This window comes from Lampetra fluviatilis, chromosome 1 (genome assembly GCF_964198595.1).
Source record: "Lampetra fluviatilis chromosome 1, kcLamFluv1.1, whole genome shotgun sequence".
In the NCBI taxonomy this organism is placed as follows: Eukaryota; Metazoa; Chordata; class Hyperoartia; order Petromyzontiformes; family Petromyzontidae; genus Lampetra; species Lampetra fluviatilis.
The window spans coordinates 16,602,928-16,627,088 of NC_136275.1; the positions used below are offsets into that span (position 1 = coordinate 16,602,928).

The following is a 24,161-nucleotide window of genomic DNA, read 5'->3' on the forward strand; positions in this document are numbered from 1 at the left end:
TACCTGCTATCACTACAGCAGTGCATACCGACTGTGGTGGTACCTACTATGATTACAGCAGTGCATACTGCTGTGGTAGTACCTGCTATGATTACAGCAATGCATACTGACTGTGGTGGTACCTATTCTGTTTACAGCAGTGAATACTGACTGTGGTGGTGCCTGCTATGATTACAGCAGTGCATACTGACTGGAGTGGTACCTGCTATGATTACAGCAGTGCATAATGACTGTGGTGGAACCTACTTTCACTACGGCAGTGCATACTGACTGGTGATTACCTGCTTTCACTATAACAGTGCATACTGACTGAGGTGGTATCCTGCTATGACTACAGCAGTGCATACTGACTGTGGTAGTACCTGCTTTCACTACAGCAGTGCATACTGAATGTGGTGGCATCCTGCTATGACTACAGCAGTGCATACTGGCTGTGGTGGTACCTGCTAAGAGTACAGCAGTGCATACCGACTTTGGTGGTACCTGCTTTCACTACAGCAGTGTACACTGACTCTATTCTTAGGTTTGTGCGGTAAAGTCACGTAGGTAAAAACATTAAAATTAATAAATGTAAAATAAAATAAAAATCACGACGTTTCGGAGGCAACACAAGCTTCCGTCTTCAGGTGGAACCGTCACAGCCACGACAGCTGTTTACTTGATACAGCTGTCGTGGCTGTGACGGTTCCACCTGAAGACGGAAGCTTGTGTTGCCTCCGAAACGTCGTGATTTTTATTTTATTTTACTTTTCATAATTTTAATGTTTTTACCTACGTGACTTTACCGAAAAAACCTAAGAATATGAATCCTTGCAGTCACGAAAGCTTCAAATCTAGAATTACACTGACTCTGGTGGTACCTGCTTTAACTTCAGCAGTGCATACCGACTGTGGTGGTTCCTGCTATCACTACAGCAGTGCCTACTGACTGTGGTGGTACCTGCTATCACTCTAGCAGTGCATACTGTGGTGGTGTCTGCTATGATTACAGCAGTGCATACAGACTGTGGTGGTACCTGCTATGATTACAGCAGTGAATACTGCTGTTGTGGTACCTACTTTCAATACAGCAGTGAATACTGACTGTGGTGGTACTTGCTATGATGACAGGAGTGCAAACTGACTGTGGTGGTACCTGCTATGATTACAGCGGTGAATGATGACTGCGTTGGTGCCTGCTATGATTACAGCAGTGCATACCGACTGTGGTGGTACCTGCTATGATTACAGCAGTGCACACTGACTGTGGCGGTGCCTGCTATGATTACAGCAGTGCATACTGACTGTGGTGGTACCTGCTTTCATTACAGCAGTGCATACCGACTGTGGTGGTACGTGCTAATACTACAGCAGTGCATTTCAACTGTGGTGGTACCTGCTTTCCCTACAGCAGTACATACCGACTTTGGTGGTCCCTTCTTTCACTACAGCAGTGCATACTGACTGTGGTGGTACCTGCTATGACTACAGCAGTGCATACTGACTGTAGTGGTACCTGCTAAGACTACAGCAGTGCATACCGACTTTGGTGGGACCTGCTTTCACTACAGCAGTGCACACTGACTGTGGTGGAACCTGCTTTAACTTCAGCAGTGCATACCGACTGTGGTGATTACCGTTGTCACTACAGCAGTGCCTACTGTGGTGGTACCTGCTATCACTCCAGCAGTACATACTGTGGTGGTACCTGCTATAATTACAGCAGTGAATACTGACTGCGGTGGTGCCTGCTATGATTGCAGCAGTGAATAATGACTGCGTTGGTGCCTGCTATGATTACAGCAGTGCATACCGACTGTGGTGGTACCTGCTATGATTACAGCAATGCATATCGACTGTGGTGGTACCTGTATGATTGCAGCAGTGCATACTGACTGTGGTGATACCTGCTATCACTACAACAGTGCATACCAACTGTGGTGGTACCTGCTTTCACTACAGCAGTGCATACCGACTATGGTGATCGCTGCTATCACCACAGCAGTGCATACCAACTGTGGTGGTACCAGCTTTCTCTACAGCAGCGTATACAGACTTTGGTGGTACGTGCTTTCACGACAGCAGTGCATTCTGACTGTGGTGAAACCTGCTTTCACTACAGCAGTCCATACTGACTGTGGTGGTACCTGCTATGATTACAGCAGTGCATACTGACTGTGGTGGGACCTGCTATGATTACATCAGTGAAAACAGACTGTGGTGGTACCTGCTATGATTACAGCAGTGCATACCTACTATGGTAGTACCTGCTATGATTACAGCAGTGCATACTGACTGTGGTGGGACCTGCTATGATTACAGCAGTGCATACTGACTGTGGTGGTGCCTGCTATGATTACAGCAGTGCATAGCGACTTTGGTGGTACCTGCTTTCACTACAGCAGTGCATACTGACTGTGGTGGTAATTGATTTTACTACAGCAGTGCATATCCACTGTGATGGTACCTGCTTTCACTACAGCAGTGCATACTGACTGCGGTGGTACCTGCTATGATTACAGCAGTTCATAATGACTGCGGTGGCACCTGCTATGATTACAGCAGTACATACTGACTGTGGTGGTGCTTGCTATGATTACAGCAGTGCATAGCGACTTTGGTGGTATCTGCTTTCACTACAGCAGTGCATATTGACTGTGGTGGTAATTGATTTTACTACAGCAGTGCATATCCACTGTGATGGTACCTGCTTTCACTACAGCAGTGCATACTGACTGCGGTGGTACCTGTTATGATTACAGCAGTGCATACTGACTGTGGTGGTACCTGCTATGATTACAGCAGTGAATACTGATGGTGGTGATACCTGCTATCACTACAACAGTGCATACTGACTGTGGTGGTACCTGATTTCACTACAGCAGTGCATAATGACTGTGGTGAAACCTGCTATCACAAAAGCAGTGCATACCGAATTGGTCGAACCTGCTTTCACGACAGCAGTGCATACCGACTGTGGTGGTGCCTGCTATCACTACAGCAATGCATACTGACCGTGGTGGTACCTGCCATCACCACAGCAGTGCATACCAACTGTGGTAATACCAGCTTTCACTATAGCAGTGCATACCGACTTTGGTGTTACCTGCTATGATTACAGCAGTGCATACTGCTGTTGTGGTACCTACTTTCAATACAGCAGTGAATACTGACTGTGGTGGTACTTGCTATGATTACAGCAGTGCATACTGACTGTGGTGGTACCTGCTATGATTACAGCAGTGAATGATGACTGCGTTGGTGCCTGCTATGATTACAGCAGTGCATACCGACTGTGGTGGTACCTGCTATGATTACAGCAGTGCACACTGACTGTGGCGGTGCCTGCTATGATTACAGCAGTGCATACTGACTGTGGTGGTACCTGCTTTCATTACAGCAGTGCATACCGACTGTGGTGGTACGTGCTAATACTACAGCAGTGCATTTCAACTGTGGTGGTACCTGCTTTCCCTACAGCAGTACATACCGACTTTGGTGGTCCCTTCTTTCACTACAGCAGTGCATACTGACTGTGGTGGTACCTGCTATGACTACAGCAGTGCATACTGACTGTAGTGGTACCTGCTAAGACTACAGCAGTGCATACCGACTTTGGTGGGACCTGCTTTCACTACAGCAGTGCACACTGACTGTGGTGGAACCTGCTTTAACTTCAGCAGTGCATACCGACTGTGGTGATTACCGTTGTCACTACAGCAGTGCCTACTGTGGTGGTACCTGCTATCACTCCAGCAGTACATACTGTGGTGGTACCTGCTATAATTACAGCAGTGAATACTGACTGCGGTGGTGCCTGCTATGATTGCAGCAGTGAATAATGACTGCGTTGGTGCCTGCTATGATTACAGCAGTGCATACCGACTGTGGTGGTACCTGCTATGATTACAGCAATGCATATCGACTGTGGTGGTACCTGTATGATTGCAGCAGTGCATACTGACTGTGGTGATACCTGCTATCACTACAACAGTGCATACCAACTGTGGTGGTACCTGCTTTCACTACAGCAGTGCATACCGACTATGGTGATCGCTGCTATCACCACAGCAGTGCATACCAACTGTGGTGGTACCAGCTTTCTCTACAGCAGCGTATACAGACTTTGGTGGTACGTGCTTTCACGACAGCAGTGCATTCTGACTGTGGTGAAACCTGCTTTCACTACAGCAGTCCATACTGACTGTGGTGGTACCTGCTATGATTACAGCAGTGCATACTGACTGTGGTGGGACCTGCTATGATTACATCAGTGAAAACAGACTGTGGTGGTACCTGCTATGATTACAGCAGTGCATACTGACTATGGTGGCACCTTCTATGATTAAAGCAGTGCATACCTACTATGGTAGTACCTGCTATGATTACAGCAGTGCATACTGACTGTGGTGGGACCTGCTATGATTACAGCAGTGCATACTGACTGTGGTGGTGCCTGCTATGATTACAGCAGTGCATAGCGACTTTGGTGGTACCTGCTTTCACTACAGCAGTGCATACTGACTGTGGTGGTAATTGATTTTACTACAGCAGTGCATATCCACTGTGATGGTACCTGCTTTCACTACAGCAGTGCATACTGACTGCGGTGGTACCTGCTATGATTACAGCAGTTCATAATGACTGCGGTGGCACCTGCTATGATTACAGCAGTACATACTGACTGTGGTGGTGCTTGCTATGATTACAGCAGTGCATAGCGACTTTGGTGGTATCTGCTTTCACTACAGCAGTGCATATTGACTGTGGTGGTAATTGATTTTACTACAGCAGTGCATATCCACTGTGATGGTACCTGCTTTCACTACAGCAGTGCATACTGACTGCGGTGGTACCTGTTATGATTACAGCAGTGCATACTGACTGTGGTGGTAATTGATTTTACTACAGCAGTGCATATCCACTGTGATGGTACCTGCTTTCACTACAGCAGTGCATACTGACTGCGGTGGTACCTGCTATGATAACAGCAGTGCATACTGACTATGGTGGCACCTTCTATGATTAAAGCAGTGCATACCTACTATGGTAGTACCTGCTATGATTACAGCAGTGCATACTGACTGTGGTGGGACCTGCTATGATTACAGCAGTGCATACTGACTGTGGTGGTGCCTGCTATGATTACAGCAGTGCATAGCGACTTTGGTGGTACCTGCTTTCACTACAGCAGTGCATACTGACTGTGGTGGTAATTGATTTTACTACAGCAGTGCATATCCACTGTGATGGTACCTGCTTTCACTACAGCAGTGCATACTGACTGCGGTGGTACCTGCTATGATTACAGCAGTTCATAATGACTGCGGTGGCACCTGCTATGATTACAGCAGTACATACTGACTGTGGTGGTGCTTGCTATGATTACAGCAGTGCATAGCGACTTTGGTGGTATCTGCTTTCACTACAGCAGTGCATATTGACTGTGGTGGTAATTGATTTTACTACAGCAGTGCATATCCACTGTGATGGTACCTGCTTTCACTACAGCAGTGCATACTGACTGCGGTGGTACCTGTTATGATTACAGCAGTGCATACTGACTGTGGTGGTAATTGATTTTACTACAGCAGTGCATATCCACTGTGATGGTACCTGCTTTCACTACAGCAGTGCATACTGACTGCGGTGGTACCTGCTATGATTACAGCAGTGCATACTGACTGCGGTGGCACCTGCTATGATTACAGCAGTACATACTGACTGTGGTGGTGCCTGCTATGATTACAGCAGTGCATAGCGACTTTGGTGGTACCTACTTTCACTACAGCAGTGCATACTGACTGTGGTGGTAATTGATTTTACTACAGCAGTGCATATCCACTGTGATGGTACCTGCTTTCACTACAGCAGTGCATACTGACTGTGGTGGTACCTGCTATGATTACAGCAGTGCATACTGACTGCGGTGGCACCTGCTATGATTACAGCAGTACATACTGACTGTGCTGGTACCTGCTATCACTACAGTAGTACATACTGACTCTATAGCAGTATATATCAAATCTATAGCACAAAGTACTCACCTGGCAGAGTGGCGTGGTGAGGCCTAGTCCCGTGCAGAGCCCCCGGCTTCACCTAGATTGCCCAGCCGGCCGAGGTGGCACCTTGGTAGGCTGGAGGCTGGGCCGCTAACCCCCCCCCTCCCCCACCCACGATCCCCCCTGCCCGCGCTACAATAATACTATCTAAGCGCTATAATATTAGTATCTACCGACCCTAAAATAGTAAGTTCACATATTGGGTGGGATGGGGGGGGGGGGAGAAAAGGACATGACACTTTGATGAATTTACCTCAGCGTTGTGTGTATTTTATTGGCATTTTGAACGTGAATGATAAATCCCCCCCCCCCCCTCCACCGATGACGTGTGTGCATTGCTAGGGGCAACCCCCGGGCAGCTTTAGCGGTGTGAGGAAATAATAAATAAATAAATTTCACTACATTCTTTATTTAACTGCTTTAAAGTTGATGGATGGGAAAACGGAATAGCGCTGGCTCACCACGGGGCTTACGGCGTGGTACCCGGCTACTTTTTCAAAACGTCAACCCCACGGTTTGCCAGCCAAATCCTTCGCAAGTGTGCGTTCACAGACAGACGGACAGACAAAAAATTACGTTGATAGGTAAGATAGTGTGCACCCACGTAGGGTGCGTACAGTCCCCATTGTGTGCAAAAATAAAGAAAGGTGCCTCAAATTATTCCTGTCTCTGAACTGCGTCACTACATATACATAAGTGTCATGAGATGTGGGTTAGGCATATACACCTGATAACGTATTATGGAAGTTTTGTATTGAAGTATTGAATCGAAGGATCATTCATAAGATATACATAATACGAATTATGTAAATTCTCCACGACCAAAATAACATGTTTGTTAAGTACATTTTTTATAATGAAAAATCATTTGGTTAGTGAGGTGAAAATCAGTTTCCATGCAGACTCCATTAACAAGCTATTTCTACGTCTATCGAGTTCCCACACCATCTTGTTGCCAGTGTTATGTAAGGTAACATCGCCACGACCATATGAACCTTATGGCGGTACCCCGGGGTACCATAGCACCCCGGCTCTCGCATAATGTCCGTGATGCAGTCATTTTTAGTCTGTTGATGGTCGGGGATGCAGCAATCGACTCATCTCGAGCTGTACACGATGCACTGGTGCATACGAGCGCTCAGAGTTTCGGCACAATCGTCCTCGCTGCGTTTCGACATCGCGAAGTGGCACTGATTTTGGGTTGATTGGTACCCCAGTCGCGGAGTTAAGTACACCCCTGGAAAAAATAGTGTCCCAGAAATAAAATATTTTATTGCCTCGGCCATTTTGTATTATTTGGTAACCCGGGTTACCGCCAAAAGGATCAAATATCAACCTATCTACGTGATTTTACCGAAAGACCCAAAGAATAAGAAGAGTAAGATCTCCGTCTTTCTCAGTCTCACAATAAAGAATGTTTCCTTGTTTAATGTCGTTCCATTTAAATCGTGTAAAACATTTTTTGTATAGAATGATTCCAGGATATTGTGTACATCCATATGGAGAACAATAGGATGCACGAACACCTGCAAAACTTCATTGTTGGCCTCAATGTCAGGAGTATAACCAGAGCCTGCCCAACCACCTTTGTTTTCCCAGTGGCTCTAATTGCATACTGCAGCAGGAATCCATTTTAAGGATGAGCCGACCTAAAGAAGGCTGTTTCAAAATAATCAAGGCTACAGACGCACATTACACCGGGGGAAATTAAGAATATCTGCGTTCACACAATCTTGAGATGACCTCCGGAGGGAAGGGAGTTTTATATGGGTTATGACATTAGGTGTCAGGATGTCCAGGCAGCCAGAACAAAGGTGCAATTAGGCTGACCAGATCAATGCAAGGGGCGTGATGGGAGGAGGAGCTTTGGGCTTTTGACGTGTCTTAGGGAAGAAGTCCCTATGTACCAATATACGAAAATCATACAAGTTAGTCTTGCTGAGGGGAAACTCCGGGGTATGGTCCTCGCAAACAACCAGAGAGTCGAGTCTTGCTGAGGCAAAGGCTCTGTATTGCTAAGTGTTGAGTTCTGCACTGACAGACTCTGAGTATTGCTGAAAGTTGTATTCTATGTTTTTCCTTATGTTTTGAGCCACTTGCAGAGTCAAGGACTTCGAGAAGTTGTACTGTACTAAACTAAGAGTAGTGAGAAGCTAAGAGGTGTGAGAATGCATTTTCATATAATACTGTGGTCAGCTTAGATATGTGAGACGTTAAGTGGATATTTTAGTTAAATACTAATATCGAGTGTGCATTAAATGTTGTCCAATCTATAGGCTGGGAAAGTTATGTTGTCCAAGTGACTGATATTCTGATAATAAGAGTTTTCTGGAGAGTGAGCGAGGAGCAGTGAGACAACGGCGCACAGCAGGAGACCTCCCGAGAGAGGGGGGGGGGGCACCAAGGGTGCTCGCTCGAAGCAGGCAGCTGACAAGGAATAAGAATATGAATCCTTGCAGTCACGAAAGCTTCAAATCTAGAAGGAATAAGGAGCAGCGTGACCACAGAGTACTCCAACTGCTGATCGAGTATGATGCACAGACAACAGTGCGAAGGAGCAACGAGCAGCAGGGCCGCGAGCGCACTACAACTGTGGACCAAGCCTGCCGTTCTACATACACATCGTTGTGGAACTTGAGGTATTGTTCATAAAGGAGAAACATTAACTTTACACTCACTCACTATTGTTAACTGTACCTTTTACAGGTTGTGGGCCAAGAAAAATCTCAGCTTGCATGCCTCACACACCATAACAAGGGCATTGTGCATGGTCGCGTTACCATGAGACAGCCTATTGTTTATTTTCATCACGTGATTGTGAGATCCGATGGTTGACGTTTTCTAACTATTTTATACGCATTTGATGAGAACGCATTCTACGCGAATATTGCCATTTTAAGGTGTTGCCTATTGTCCTGGTTAACCCCGGGATCGTGAAATTTGACCACTGATGCTTTTATGATCATCCAGTACGGATTGATGAGTACGTATATTTTCATGGGCACTGTTGTCGGTATTCTGATGGTAAGAATTTGGTGTTAGAGTAAGTAATATTAAAGTTGCTTAGATTAAAAACAGGTTTCCAAGTGCTTCTTTCCTAGATTCGTGCATTATTGTCGTAACGACCACCATCAATTCCATAGACCCAGCAATCAAATTCACCATGGAAGTAGAAAAGGATGGCATGCTACCCTTCTTGGATGTCTTAATCAAAAAGAGACCAGATGGCTCAATGAGCCACTCTGTCTACAGGAAAGTAACCCATACTGACGCCTACCTAAAACCTGATTCCCACCATCGTCCATCCCAAAAGAATCCCCTCATAAAACGCTTCACCAAAAAGCTCAATGTATCTCCGACCATGAACACCTGACCAGTGAACTCAAACACGTACACCAGGCTCTCAAGGCGAATGGATATTTTGACTACACAATCCGCAAAGCCACCACTCCAACCGTGAGGAAGGAGCCATCTGAAGATCCAATCAAAACCGTCACCTTACCTTACATAGCAGGGATAACCAAAAATATTTCCTAAATCTTGAACAAACACAAGATCCAGGTCCGATTTAACACAGTGCATAAAATTCGTGATCTGATCCCATCTGTGAAGGACAAGATTCCTGACATGCAATATCCCGGCGTCTACAAACTAAGTTGTATCTGCGGCAGCAGTTACATTGGGGAAACCAAACAACATGTCTCAGACCGTGTTCGTAAACATAAGGCAAATCTGAAACACGGCAGGACCAATACTTCTGCCGTGGCTGATCATTACTTTAATACGGCTGGCTCACCTAAAATTTATTTCTCTAAGACGATGGTACTTTGCAAGCCGACTGGCTATCAAAAAAGATTCGTTCACAAAGCCATCCATATATACAGACACAGACACAATTTAAACCGAGACGATGGTTTTAAACTCAGCAATCATTGGAAAGATGTCATCAACCACTTTGGGTCATGACATGATTTGTGTTTTCTTGTCCACCTCCACCGTCAGCAGTGTGGGTATGTGGAGTGAGGTGCAATGCTTTGATTGGTGTAGACCTACTGCCAGGGTCGGGGCCCTCTCCTACATTAACATTAGATACCCCGCCCAACTCTAAACCTTTATAAACAGCTTGCCCTCAGAGGCTAACCTCCCTGTTCCTAATGACGACCGCTTGTGTTGCGATCGAGACGTCGTGATATTTTATTATTTTTGTATTCACTTTATTTTAATTTTTATTATTTTGTTATTATTTTTCTATCTATGTGACTTCACCAAAAGAACCATAGAATATACATTTTTATATTTAATTTTAGAAAAAATCACAATATATACAACCGTTAACTGGCTATTTGCCTGGCAATCCGGTCGTCTCTCTTTGTCGAGCCATCATACAATCAGTTGAACTTATATCTGAATTCCAATCATCTGATAAATTATTTACGTTGGGCCACAGTTGCAGAGGTAGAAGGGCTCACAGGTGTCAGAATCATATCGAGCTCCAGCCCACCATGCAGTTCCAGGCAAGAAGAAGGTTGCATGAGGCACTTGGCCTCCCATACTTCACAAATCTGCCACAGCGCTCTCGACATATTTACTAGTGGCTCTAAAGTAATCACCGTTTTCTACAAACATGTATCTCTGGGTTATAGAATAGTCCTTGTGAACTCTTGATCACAATTAACGTGTTGAGAATGGGAGCAACGCAACCCAGACTACATAAAGATGCCTATCTCGATCCTGACAAGATGGCGTCCCCCACCTCTCATGGCCTCTTTCATAACTCCTCTTCTCAAAGACCTCCTCCTGAAAATGCGTTCTACCACTGAAAGATCTCTACCATGTTTGTTTGGAAAATTTCTTCTGAGAGATTTTTTTTTATATATATAACTACCAATATGAACCTAATTCTGAACGCTATGAAATTAAATTGGGCACTACAGATAGAATCAAAGTGAGAAAGACAGGCATACTCGGTGCATTGATCGCGGCATGATAGAATGAATGAGCTATTCGCGTCTCAATGAACGCACACATACAATCACATGCGGCACAGCACATCTGCAGTGCTGTGTTGCATGTGATTGTATGTGTGTTGTTGGTTATGTACGGTACAAAAGAAGTTGAACATACATTCACAGCACGTTTTTATAGACTGCAGGGCTACATAGTACAGCAAAATTCACTGTTGTACTACTCTATGCTCCCACATCTATGCTCCACACCTTCACCAAACTGCATGAATCAGCATACAGAAATATTGGCAGTATGGTGAAATATCCCAAATGATCCGCATGCAATTGGGGACCCTCATCCAGCAGTAGACTAACAAAATGGTACATTTACATATCTTTTATAAAAGTAGGCCACTGGTACCTATTCCCAGTGACACAGCTATTGAATGCATGGGCAGTATAACTTCTGGGATACAGCATGTCAGGGGAAATTTGACAGAAGGGCCAGATTTATTCCTTACACCTAAGCCTATGCCAACACACGCTACGTCACTGCCTATTCTGACCAGTTTATCTTAAGCTTGGTGGTGTAATCGCTGCCCCGTACAAAGAATGCAAGCCACTCGTGACAAGATGCATGCATGTGAAACTTACTAAGGTAGCGTGAGAGAGGGATACATTGTTCCGGCTCATCTGTGGGCGAGAGGATGTCGCAGATTGTGTCAGCCGAGTGTCCGGCAGGAAAGCGGTCCATGTCCCCACACTGCTCCAAGATGTCCACACAGTCAGACCTGTCCATGATCATACACATTTTGCACCTCCGATTAGCATGGTTGACTATGTACGGTGCAAAAGAAGTTCAACATACATACACATAATGACCACATCAGCTACCAGCATGAACATCAATGACAGTACAATGACCAAACACTCAAGATTCTTTTTCTGAAATTGCATCATCATATTTACGTGGCATCTTTAATGACAGAATTGTTTGGAATGTACTACTATAATGAGCCAATAATGTCTGTGTGTCTCGCGTGTGACGTAACTCCATGTCGGCCAGCCCCCCTCCTTAATAATCATGAACAGGTGACGTCCTATAAATAGACCCCCCCCCCTCATTAATAATCATGAGCGGGTGACTTCACTCCACATGCAGCACCCCCCCCCCTCATTAATAATCATGAGCAGGTGACGTCACTACACATCGAAGAGCCCCGCTCATTAATAATCATGAAGAGATGACGTCTTCCAAATGGACACCCCCCCCCCGTCATTAATAATAATTAGCGGGTGACGTCACTCCACATGGGGGGGCGAGGCGCCTCCTCAGCGTCAACTTACAACCCTCACTATAAAGATAGAACCCTCACTTCACGCGATCTCAATAACGCCATTGAGACAGAGAAGTAAAAAGGACGTCATGATGAACAAGGGATTATCACTTTTAAATGATATAAGTCTGTGTCACCGCGGCCTTACAAATTGTACACAAATTGATGCAATGAATATCACGTCGTGATCTGATTTTCACTTGCAAGTTTCAGATTTACTGAAATACGCCCGTCCTTGGACGGGCAAAAGGCTAGTTTCTAATAACAGTTTAATGTTCGGTGTGTAATCATTCACTCCCCCCAGAGATTCGATGAATTATAAAAATCTGGGGTCATGATTATATCCTAACATTATTATTGTTTAACTCGCTGTCTCTTTGATATTGTTTATCATTTGTTCTGTTTCATTTGCAGTGTCCCGTTTACGATATTAGCAAAAACTAAATGTTTCCATAAACTTGACATTGCATAATTTCTTACATGCACAATTCGACACATGTTTCATGAACATAGAGAACAGATATACATATGTAATGACTTAACACACATTTCTTGAGATGGCACTTTATTAAAGACAAGTTCACTTGACATCAGGCGGAGACCCCACTGCAACGACCCTGCGTCTCCCGCGCATTTCCCTTATATACCAACACGAGGCCACGCCCCCCTTCCCTAACCTTCTCGCTGACTCTGGACACTCGCTCCACTGGCAGACTCTACCGTCCTCTTCCGTTACCTGACTACGCTCCCTTCTCAAACATTCCCGTAGCCATCAGTCTCTTAACACTCACAACTCATACCCCTGTCATTACCTCCCGTGGCCACTAGTACATTCGCACTGTAGTCTGACTCCCCTGTCATTACTTCCCGTGGCCACTAGTCCACTCACACCGCATTACACACATATAAATGAACCAGACAGCTCATCACATTGTTTATTTGGGAAGGAGTGCGTGGCGGTGCTTCCTGTGCCGCCGCAAGAGTTCCCCACCTGCATATGATGGCAACAGGAGAGCTACCGAGGCACGGCTTGACCTGCAACACGCATGCGATGGCCTTCCACGTTTCGGGCTGGCAGCGGCGAATGTCTTTGACGGGAATGATGAGGAAGGGCATCTGGATGGTGCCGCGCTCCCACAGGCGGATGTCATTGAGTGCACCCTGGTCAGCCTGCGCGTTGCATCCACGGAACAGCTCCGTCGGCCTGCCAGGGTCGCACGCCTTTTTCGTGAGAATAATGTATTGCATAGCATGGCTTTTATCTGTAAACCAGTGAGTCAACTAGTTGTCATTTTTTCAGATTATTGCCGATTGGCCTTTGATCAAGTCACCTAGAAGATGCCTGACCTTTTCAAATCTTGAAAGATCAGCAAGGGATTATTTCAGCTGGGAAAGCCTCACTGAAGCTCTTCACTTTTTTCAGGAGGGTCCCGCCAAGTTTTTCACAGTAGGGGGCGATATTTGCTATGTGCAATGCCAATTGAGCAATTTGCAGGTACGTTTTCAAAGTTTACAAATTTGGACCATGATGCCAGGTCACAATGGCCTTCTCTTGCGAATGATATCATGGGATTTTTGAATCAGATGGTATGTATATTTTATGGTTAATGCATCTGCAATAATAACCAGGGTGGCCGCTGCATCCAAACCATTAACCTCTACAACAAGCGGTGAATGCTTTACTGCTGGATCACGTCAGGATGTTTCTTAGGTGGGTGACCAACAGGCACAGCGAGTTGTTATGAGGTCAGAAATTTAGACAATGACAAAATGGAGCGAAAGCGTACAAAATAAGCGTGGAGTGGTAAATGCTTGATACTACACTGAGAGGCAGAGTGGAACAAATTGTTCGGAGAACATACGTGAGTCAGAGACATGACGTTGAGAGATTTAGCCAAAGGAGGCAACACACCGAAAATGACGCACACTACAAACTTTGCAACCTGAGCACGATTGAACCTGGATAGCGCTCGGATATGATGCACGTGCAAAATGTTGCATGTAATGTGCTGAAACTGGATGTATGACAGGTGGAAAAGGGTAATGGTGCAGCCCTGCAATCGCTCGCTCTAGTCGCTACTGGTGGAAGGGCCTCCTTTAGATGGAGCTCGAGAAAGCTCCTGTAGAAGGTATTTTGGCCTACTTTTCCAAACTGACCAGATGTCTTGGAAGAGGTCAAAATGAATACCACTGCATCGCCCCACCACACAACGATCTGCCAATCGACTAACTGTGGTGTATCCATGTATACTATACGTATGACATATATAAATGTAAATGAAAAATTAGGTCCAATTTTGGGAAGCTACAATCAACTTCAAAGTGGATGATAATTACGCACCAGCAATGAATGCACAAGTACTGGGCGTCTGGGAAGCTGCATGGACTGTACGTGCTTATTTAGCAAAGCAAGCACATAAGCCATTGCTAAATCCACCTGTGCATGCCACCTGAGACTGTAAAAATCCGAGATGAAGCTTGTAGCCCCCACAAACAGAAATCATGAACTGCCACTGCCTGCAGTGGTCATATTCCTAGATATAGATCCCACACACAAAAACAACTAACCATTGGGCTGTCTCAGGATTTGCTTTAAGCACACACACACACCTGTTGTTAAAGTTGGTGCAGTAGTTGAGGTCCCGACAGCCCAGCTGGCACGGCTCTCGCACGTCCGCAAGGCAGCCCATCATGGATGGCTCCTGGAGTCGGTACTCACACTCCCGCTCAAACTCCTGCCAGCTCTGGGCACTACCCCAGCTCATGCTGAAGAGTCCAACGCATAGATCCCTGAACCACAGCAAGAGCGACGGGGGGGGGGGGGTGAGGCGACACACGAATATGCCAGTAGGCAAGGGAGAATGGGCGATCGGCTCAAATATCAAGGCCTTAATTTTTCCGGTATCAGAGGAGAGAACTAGACTGTCTTATACTACTGCTCATTCCCATATTTTTCTCTCCACGTAGAAAATACGCATTTTTTTACGCATTCTATCAGCCACGTGGCCTTCTGCTTTTGTGTTATATGCTACCACGTAGGTTTTTGCGGTTGTGATGTGTAGCTCCCATGTGTTTTCAGGTTGTACCGTGTGTTGTTCGGCACGATGTCCAACAATTCCCTGCACATTCTGGAAACACCTATAAAAGGCTCACAACTCAAAAAACACATTAGAGAGAAAACTGGTCCCATATGCCACTTGGGGTTCAATAATGTGATCTACTGCTGCATTGAGGCGTTGACATGTTTCATAGAATTGGTGGTTGTTGTCATAAACAATGTCACAGAAAGTCAATGTTTTCAATACAGTATTTGTGGAAAGTCAACAGTGCGTGCACCATGAATAAAATTGTTCCTTCTTACAGGATTTTGAAATTTCCACTACTTTGTCAGGACTATCGCTGGAAATAGCAAGCATCTCCATAATGATTTTAGCAGAGCCACCGAAAGGTTTTTGGACGGTCTGAGCAAAATGCCAGATGAGGTGCCCTTTGAGGCTCCCTCTGCCCTAATTGACCCCCCTTGGATTTGAGGCCAAGGTACTAATTTTATTGACCTCCGAAGGATGATGTGCTGATTGAACCCCTAGCTTGTTGGTGCTCTCCCACAGCACGAATCAGCCAGATCATACATCAACGCAGCACTGCACAGAAAAACAAACATTGGTCATGTTCAGTGTGCTGACTAAAAAAGGAAAACCAAACACAAAGAGCAAACAATACGAACTGTACCAGACCACTCTACTGGCTTTCTCTTCCCTTTGCTGTGGGGAAATGGTGCCACCTATTGCCCCAATGTAGAACAAAAACAACAATAACTGCGATATTATCTTCATCAGGTTTACTTTACTGTAGTATAACGCAGTTTTTCCTCATTGCAAGGCTCGCGGGCCACTGGCGACACCCTGGTGACCTTTCGTGCGGCCCCTGACGTGCAGCCCCCCGACAATACACGAATGGTGAAAACACCCCCTTGGCAGGCGGGTGTGGTGACACTCACACTGATGATGTTTTATCGGCGAAGGTGTCCCCCCCTCTCATAAATTAGTGAACAGCACTGGTATAAACGTGTCGAATAATCGCAACGATGCACGTAGCGACTCGTGCTCCTCCCTATTAGAGTGTCACAATTCGGCGGCCGCAATTCAATTCAAGAAGCAATTCCATATATACAACATTGTGGAATTCGTAGCTCTTTTGGTGGCTGCGATGGCCTATCATGTGCAACATATACAGTACGAATAAAACAAAAGAAATTGATTATCACGCACTTTATGCGTAATATATTGTCATATATAAATGGATGCATCGTTACGTACTGTGGGGGGAAATTGTATATCACAAGGAAAACATTGGAAACCCAAAGCAACCCACTTTTCCAATAACCAACATTTGTCACTCCAAATAGAAACGTCTTGAGGTAGTGTTGGTTTTCTCATACGACCAAAATTACCTTCTGATCTCATCAGATATTGGAAGCTAAGTTGGATTGAGCCTGGAGAATCTCTTGGATGGGTAACCACCTTTCAAAAGCAGGTTCCCATCGGCCTGCGGAGCTGCATGGTGGACAGTAGAGGGCAGTGGAAGTCAAATGCCCACTTTCACTAACCTACACTGGCCAGCATGGCACGGTTGACTACGTATGGTGCGAAAGAAGTTCAACATACACACAAAGTGTGGTCTAGACCAAGGGTCGGCAACCTGCAGCTCGGGGGCCACGTGCGGCTCTTTACGGACTGCTTCGTGACGTAATGTAAGAATGTATTCACATGCATTGTGGCTCTTGAAATATTGAGTTTTGTACCGAATTCGATGTTTTTGTTAAATGGCTCTGTTTGATATTTTAGTGGCCGACCCCTGGTATAAACCCACGTGAGCAGCATGGCAAGGAGAGGCCCCATTCACGCAGTGGATTGACAAACGGTGTTGCCGATCACCTTGCACCAAACGGGAACAGCTGCCACGAGGTAGTTGTGGGGGGGGGGGTCCACCTTAACAACCCCACTGCAGGGCATTGGAACGGTTGAGATGAAAAGCGGTGATGCGAGACGCATTGCGTCACTGCCGAGACGCTTTGCGTCACTGCCGAGGCGCTTCGGCGAGCGCTTTTTAGGAACGCAAGTCGGCCCTCGTGAGCTTCACGCGAGCCAACCACCTGCAGTGCGGGGAATTGGCTCGCGAGCAGCACTGCAGCTTGGCTCCATCCAGGCCCGTGGGTGAAGAGGCCGCGTCCTGCGCACCGCCGCCGCCGCCTGAACGCCGCCGGCCGCCCCCCGTGTCGGCGCCCTCCAGAAAGCACTGCCAGAGCGGGTCCTGTGGCAGAGGCTGCCGGCCGCAGCCCTCGATGAGGCCCTCCACCATCTCCTGCTCCGACGCGATGGTGACGAGCACGCGGCGGCATGCCGCCTCGCACTTCGAGTCAGCCGCGCGCTCGCAGCAGTGGAGGCCTTCGTGCGCGCGCACAGTCAACAGCGGTCGTTCGTCATTTACGTTTGTTTAAACACGTAGTAGGCTTTCACGACCAATATCATCCATAATAGTTTTTTTTTGGTGGGGGGGTTAGATCGCATATGTCGCTAAACCCGTCACCACCCGACACAGCCAATTCGTAAGGTTTGTCACGTGAACAGAACTTGCAAATTCGTTACTAGTACAGCACACTGGTGTCTTGGGGAAAAGAACCTTCATTACGGATAATTTACGATTGTGAAGAGGTGCCTTTCGTCCGTAGATGCCCGATGCGCCACTGCGCATGGAAAGCGGGGCATAACCAGAACCTGCAGGGTCAACGGAAATAACTAGGCGGGAGCGGGGGGGGGAGTAAGGCCAATTTTAAAGAAGTGAGTTTTCAAAACCGACTTAAATAGGTCTAAACGACTCTGAATATCTTCTTGGTACATGAAAAGCATTCCAAAGCCTGGGAGCTGCACTGGCAAAAGGGGTGATTACTCCAGGACACGAGCCTTGACCTCGGCATAATTAAAAGGTGATCTTAAAATCTCTGGAGAATAAATATGGATCCGTTTCTGCAAATATTACGGGGCTAACCCATGGGGTGCCTTGTAGGTCAGTAGCAGGATCTTATCGTTCACTTGATACTTGACGGGTAGCCAATACAAAGACCAAGGACCCCCGTAGAGCCGTAGACTGTGGGGGCAAGTGTTGTTAGCGAGCACCTGTGAAGGTCGGCACCAGCACACAAGGGGGTGGGTGACCAGCAACAAACCCGCCCACCTTTGTTTCCACCAGTACTGATGTTTCATATACACGCACCGCATCGGGTACTGAGTTAAGGCTCAATAGACCTAGGGGAGACCCAGGACCGGTTCAGATAATCATCACCGGTGTTGGCCGGGACTGTGAATTGGACTCGTGTTTCCGGGTTCGTAATGCAGCAATTCGACAACACGATGTGTTGGATATTTAACAGGAACTTACTGGCAGAGCTAAATGAGCTGGTTACGCACCCAATGAATGCTTTTCATCGCGGTGTTTTGCTTGCAAAGATAATGCTGTATCACACCGGGCAATCAGGCATTCGTTCGTTATATTCTTCCGTGTGGAAATATGCTCAGGAGCTAAATGGCAATGTCGAGGTCTGATAAGCCACGCGACGAGAGGGCTTCAGGCAGGAGTTAGAGTTCATGTAGTTTTGTTACTCCTCTGAAGGAGCACAGACTGCAGCGGGTCATTATATGGGCCATCGTTTGGGTTACATGGCCACAATCGCACTGTGGCTTGCGTCTTAAATGTTTAATTTTATAAAAGAGACGTGCGCATCGGTCTAATTGTGTTTTGATACGGTTGATGACACACCAGCATCTTTAAGGGATGTCAGAGCCAGTAAGTGTGACGTTTGAAACCCGAATGAGTTGTTTATTCTGGACGTCCGAATTGTTCAATCCCTTTTGCCGGCGTTCATTCATTCCAGGTGGACGGAAGCCATGCGTACTCACTGTCGAGGGGGTTGCGCGCGGGGTAGGACTGTGTGTAGTTGTCGAAGCAGCGCACGACCGCGGGGCTCGCGACACTGCAGTAGTTCTCGACCGTACGGATCTGGTTGGGAGTTGGTGCCGAGTCTGTGCGGAAGATGGCCTGGCAGTACTCCCGGCAGTTGGTGTGGCGCCCCGCGTGGCTGCAGCACAAGGAGCCCACTGCACGCGGAGGAAGCGGCACGCGCGTTTCTTTTATCATAAATCAGAACTGGAGGAATCCGATGAGCTCTGAAGCTCTTTTTTCATAGATGTTTAACTTACGTCTCGTGCAGAATAAGGCTTTACAATTGGCATTGATGTTTCTTGCAGCTGTTTTCTAATGCCGTATGTGTTTTTTTTTTACATAACGCAGGTTTTCCTGGAATAAGATTTGTGGTCTCAATGTGCACAAAGATGGAATGCATCCATATACAATATATTTTATGTACACTACTCATGTTGGGCTACCCTGATTGTGTCTATTGAAATGTGTGTACAGTACTTTCAGTTCTGTGAATTTTACTTTTTCAATTCATTTCCAATCATAGTAATGGATGGAAGTGTTCCTTACACCATATCGGTAAATGGGGTTGTTTAACTATACTTCATTCTGGTGAGTGTGGGTTGGACCGGTTCAAATATCACTCACCACTGATGTTAGCCATGGCGGACAATTGAACTTGAGGTCACGTTCATAGCGCAGTGCATTAACAGCAACAGTAGAACCCCTCTTAACGACCACCGATGTTAATGACTAATCGCTTAACGACGGTCCTCTATAGAGCCCAATGTGTTGTGCCTCAATCGAGCTCAATGTATTCGCTTACCAACCATTCCCCTGTTAACGATGGGCTGTTGTAGGTCCAGTACATATTAATTAATGCATTGATTTACCATGTTTCTTTTAATAATGTGTTTATAATGTTGTTCGTATATTTATGTTGTAATAACCATTGTTTAAATATTATAAAGAACGTTTTTTTGGGTGAAAAGCGTCAATTTCTATGCTATCGGAACGAATTAATCCTTTGACATGTTTTTCCTATACTCGCTTAACGACAAAATCAATTAACGACCGGTTTCGTGGAACCAATTACCGTCGTTAAGATTGATTATTTTCTGTACCTCGCTAATTACTGATTACACTACAAGTATAGTTTTCAATATAATGCTACACTCCTATAATTGCAATATAATCAGTAATCACTGTCAGTTTAGCAATTTTGAAACAATATGCATCTTAAGTTAAGCTTTTTTATAAGGCTTACCCACGATTTTACAGCATTCCCCTAACTTGTCCAGATTCTAACCGCAGGTAATTCATGGAGGATGGGAATGGAAATCTTCCACATACAAAATATAAGAGTATGGTTGATGATGTACATGCATTTACTGCTGCGTTTAAAAGTGAAGAGACATACTCAGATATGTGGTTAGCAGCACTTACTCTCATTGCGATTGACACAGTTGTACAAAGCAGTCTGAAAAAATGAAAAAAGAACATTTTATCAATACAATTATTGCCATTCTAACAATGCTCTGCAACTAAGGAATGTATTGCCCGCTGTATTCCCTAATTTCCAGCTATATTAATAAACTAGTGATACATGCAACTTATCATTAAAATATAACAATTTAAATTATGTTTAACAATAATTGCAGCGTAATTTATGTGATTGGTGTCTTATTATTATAAATGTAACATTCGTTGCAGTGATTATGCATGTTTAATCAAGGTTGTGTCACCTGTCAGAATAAAATGTGTGAAAATACTGGCATGGCGCTCAGAAGTTTAAAAGTGTGTACACTCTTCTTTATGGAAGGTTAACTAATAAACTCCCACAGGCTTTTACGACCAATATTATGATCATGATTGTGTTTTTTTGGGTTAGGCCTTTTAAAGTTGTGTGTCGATCTGAGCTCTTGTTAACCTGATAATGCTGAACATAATCTCCAGCGAAACGTCGTAGCCATTTAAATGTTGTGGTGTTGCTGAAGCAGCAATACATTTGGTACTTTTTTTCATCACGTGACACTTCTATCAGTTGAAAATGTCGGGTGGGGGAGGGCTTACGACACATTTTACACGATCTAATTCAAAAGAAACCAATGATGAATCAAACTCACACAACTTTGATAATTTAACTATTCAGCACTAGTTCTCACCACGAGGTGGCGATACAGCACCAAGACAACCCACAACGTTTTACTTTTGAATGACAAACCGCAATTGTATTGAATCGGCAAGACAATGCCAGCGCTCTACGCTGAATGTCAACATAAATGGCAGAATTTATGTTGACATTATATACAGTACAGTACTTCATGTATATTTATGTATTTTTTTCACTGATAAATGCATTCCAGGATTTCGTCTAAGTAAGCTACAAACATGCGCCTTACATGCAGTACATATGTCTGCCGAAGGCTGTGGTGGAAGGTCCACATTTCTATGGTGGGGTCAAGTCCACACACGAGATGACCTATGTTCACTTCCCACAATGTGGTATCTGTTTCATAATCCTCGAAGTGATTAATGGTCGCCTTGATTCCAAAGGAAATGTTTTGCCACTTCATAAATACATATAAAAAGACATACAATATCTTTCCTTTTTACTGATGCAATACTACAGCATCTCGTATTTTCTTCTTATTCAGGAAAGCTGCTACTGTAAAGCTTAGTGATCCGTTTGCAATTTCCCATGTAATTATTTTCATTATTAAATGCGCGAATAATTAAATTGCAGCAACGACTTAATAGAATACCGAAACAACAGTGACCTTTAAATCAGACGTGCTTATCTGTCACGTGAACCTTATGGCGGGACCCCGGGTCCCATAAGCCCCCGGTTCTCGCATATACATTATATTACAATGGAAACAGAAACTTTGCTCTTTTTCACCAATGGGTTTGAAGGATGGTGGCAAGTGTTGTTAAACTATTCCTTTAAAAGTGAAAACTACTTACCTGCAGTACCTCTATTTAAATACACTATCGAAAAAATAATTCACACCCCTCTGTCAATCATCGTGTTTCTCAGTGTGGATTTGTGAACACACTTTGTAAGCAGTACATAAAATAGTACGCGTTTTCAATGCGCTGTTCATATTCTAACAAGCGTTTATACCAATGTTACTCTACAGAGTAGTGGGTCTCCGCTCCTCTTATCCGCATTGATATGAGCGGTATGTGGGGACTATGGCTTAACCGCAAAAAAAAATATCTGGACAGATGCATACAGACAAGAAAAGTATTTTCAAACAGGAGGAATTAACGGTGCAACACATCTCATCTGTTAAATATCTGCAGGTAATAGGATTGTCATCGATTGATCCTGCTGCAGACATTGGTAGGTCACAAATAATAATGAAGATAAGAGAGCAGTTTTACTGTATTATGCATACAAATAAAGGACTTAAGTCGTGTAGGCAGTTTGAGCAGCTTTGGATACGACTTATGATCCTGCCCATACCCGAGCATGGAGTGCATTCGCTTGTTCAGCTCTTCTGCGCATTCGTCCTCTATGCGCTTGGACGACATTACAACAAAATGATCCGCACCTGGTGGGTCGCGGCGTTTATGTGCGCGGTGGGTCGGAGTCGCCAAAAATAAATAAATTAATTACGATTTTTATTTCCGTTTATTCGGGACCCCGGGGTCCCGCGTTAAGGTTCATATATTAGGGTGCATGTTTATAAAATTCCAAATGCGACAATGCGGTTTGCATTTGTTCGTGCACTCATCGGCGCCAATGGCAAGAGAGAAAACATTGACCTGGAAATTGAGGACAAGCATGTGACGTGCACATGCAGCCCTACTGGGGGAAGGCCAGCTGCACACGATTCAGCCATGGCTTGAATTGGCTGAAAGCAGCAAGAGGGAAATGTTTAGGCTGCAGCTTCCAAATCTGCCATCATCCTCAGTCTACCTCCAGTGTTTTTTAGTCGATGGTCCCTTTGTACTCTGGGCCTTAGGGCCTCGCCTTCACAAATGCAATTAAATAACCTCCTCCCCCCCAGCCCTGGTGCTGACTCTCTACATGCGTTCCCACAGCCTGTATGCACACCTCATACTCTTTCCTGCACTGCGAGCTGATGCCGCTTTTGGCTGATGCCTGCAAGAGACAAAGGGGTCGTGGGTGAGAGACAGCAAAACACTGGCTGATCCATTTATAGACACCCCACTAAAATAACTATGAGACATTGCAGAAAAAATACCGAAAACGTCTCCCACCAATCGAAATACATATTTTAACGCTCTCCTTTAAGATATGGAGCAATCACTTGCACAATATTCAATCAATTGTTGAGAAGAAATTCAGAGGATCGTAAGAAATCAGTGGGGTTTCTATAAATGGTTCAGTCTGTACTTTACCACGAGACAATGCACAATGCAGCACACCCTGCACGTCACATGTAATCACGCGGTACGCAAACACAATTCAATAGTGTCATCTGCACAACACAACAGCAAAACTCTCAATATACCACAGGTAACACGTTTCGCGTCATAATGGACTCAGAAATAAGTGGAGCTTAATGCAATTTTCTAAAGTAGCCATACAAAACACCACAATACATCACTCAGTGGAGCATATCACGGTAATCCACATTTCTACAATACAATACCGCAACGTGCCACAGTATCGCACACCTCACGTGAGAATACCCCAGGCTGGCAGCCAGCACCATTACTGCGCCGTAATTACTTTCCCAACCATATAATGAAAGAGGCAGCCTCATTTATGTATGAGCACATGCATTCGCAGATGTAAGATTGTACCATTGTGCACGTGTCCTTGTTTGAAACCGCATTATTCTAATTGTGTGCAACTGTCTATGTATGCAAATGAAATATAGAAAATG

The 24,161-nt window shown here is 45.2% G+C and overlaps 1 protein-coding gene across 3 annotated transcripts in view; it reads right to left on the bottom strand.

The window, feature by feature from the left end:
• The window catches only part of RECK (reversion inducing cysteine rich protein with kazal motifs), a 143,837-nt gene that overhangs the window by 29,303 nt on the left and 90,373 nt on the right, over window positions 1–24,161 (bottom strand). For all 3 annotated transcript variants that reach the window (XM_078857791.1, XM_078857783.1, XM_078857800.1), the window contains 7 exons: window positions 23,363–23,410; window positions 20,743–20,776; window positions 19,278–19,475; window positions 17,477–17,768; window positions 14,935–15,114; window positions 13,316–13,528; window positions 11,642–11,778 (listed from right to left, as the gene is read on the bottom strand). In XM_078857791.1, the coding sequence (XP_078713917.1) occupies window positions 11,642–11,778; window positions 13,316–13,528; window positions 14,935–15,114; window positions 17,477–17,768; window positions 19,278–19,475; window positions 20,743–20,776; window positions 23,363–23,410 (1,102 nt within the window). The remainder of the gene's footprint in view (window positions 1–11,641; window positions 11,779–13,315; window positions 13,529–14,934; window positions 15,115–17,476; window positions 17,769–19,277; window positions 19,476–20,742; window positions 20,777–23,362; window positions 23,411–24,161) is intronic.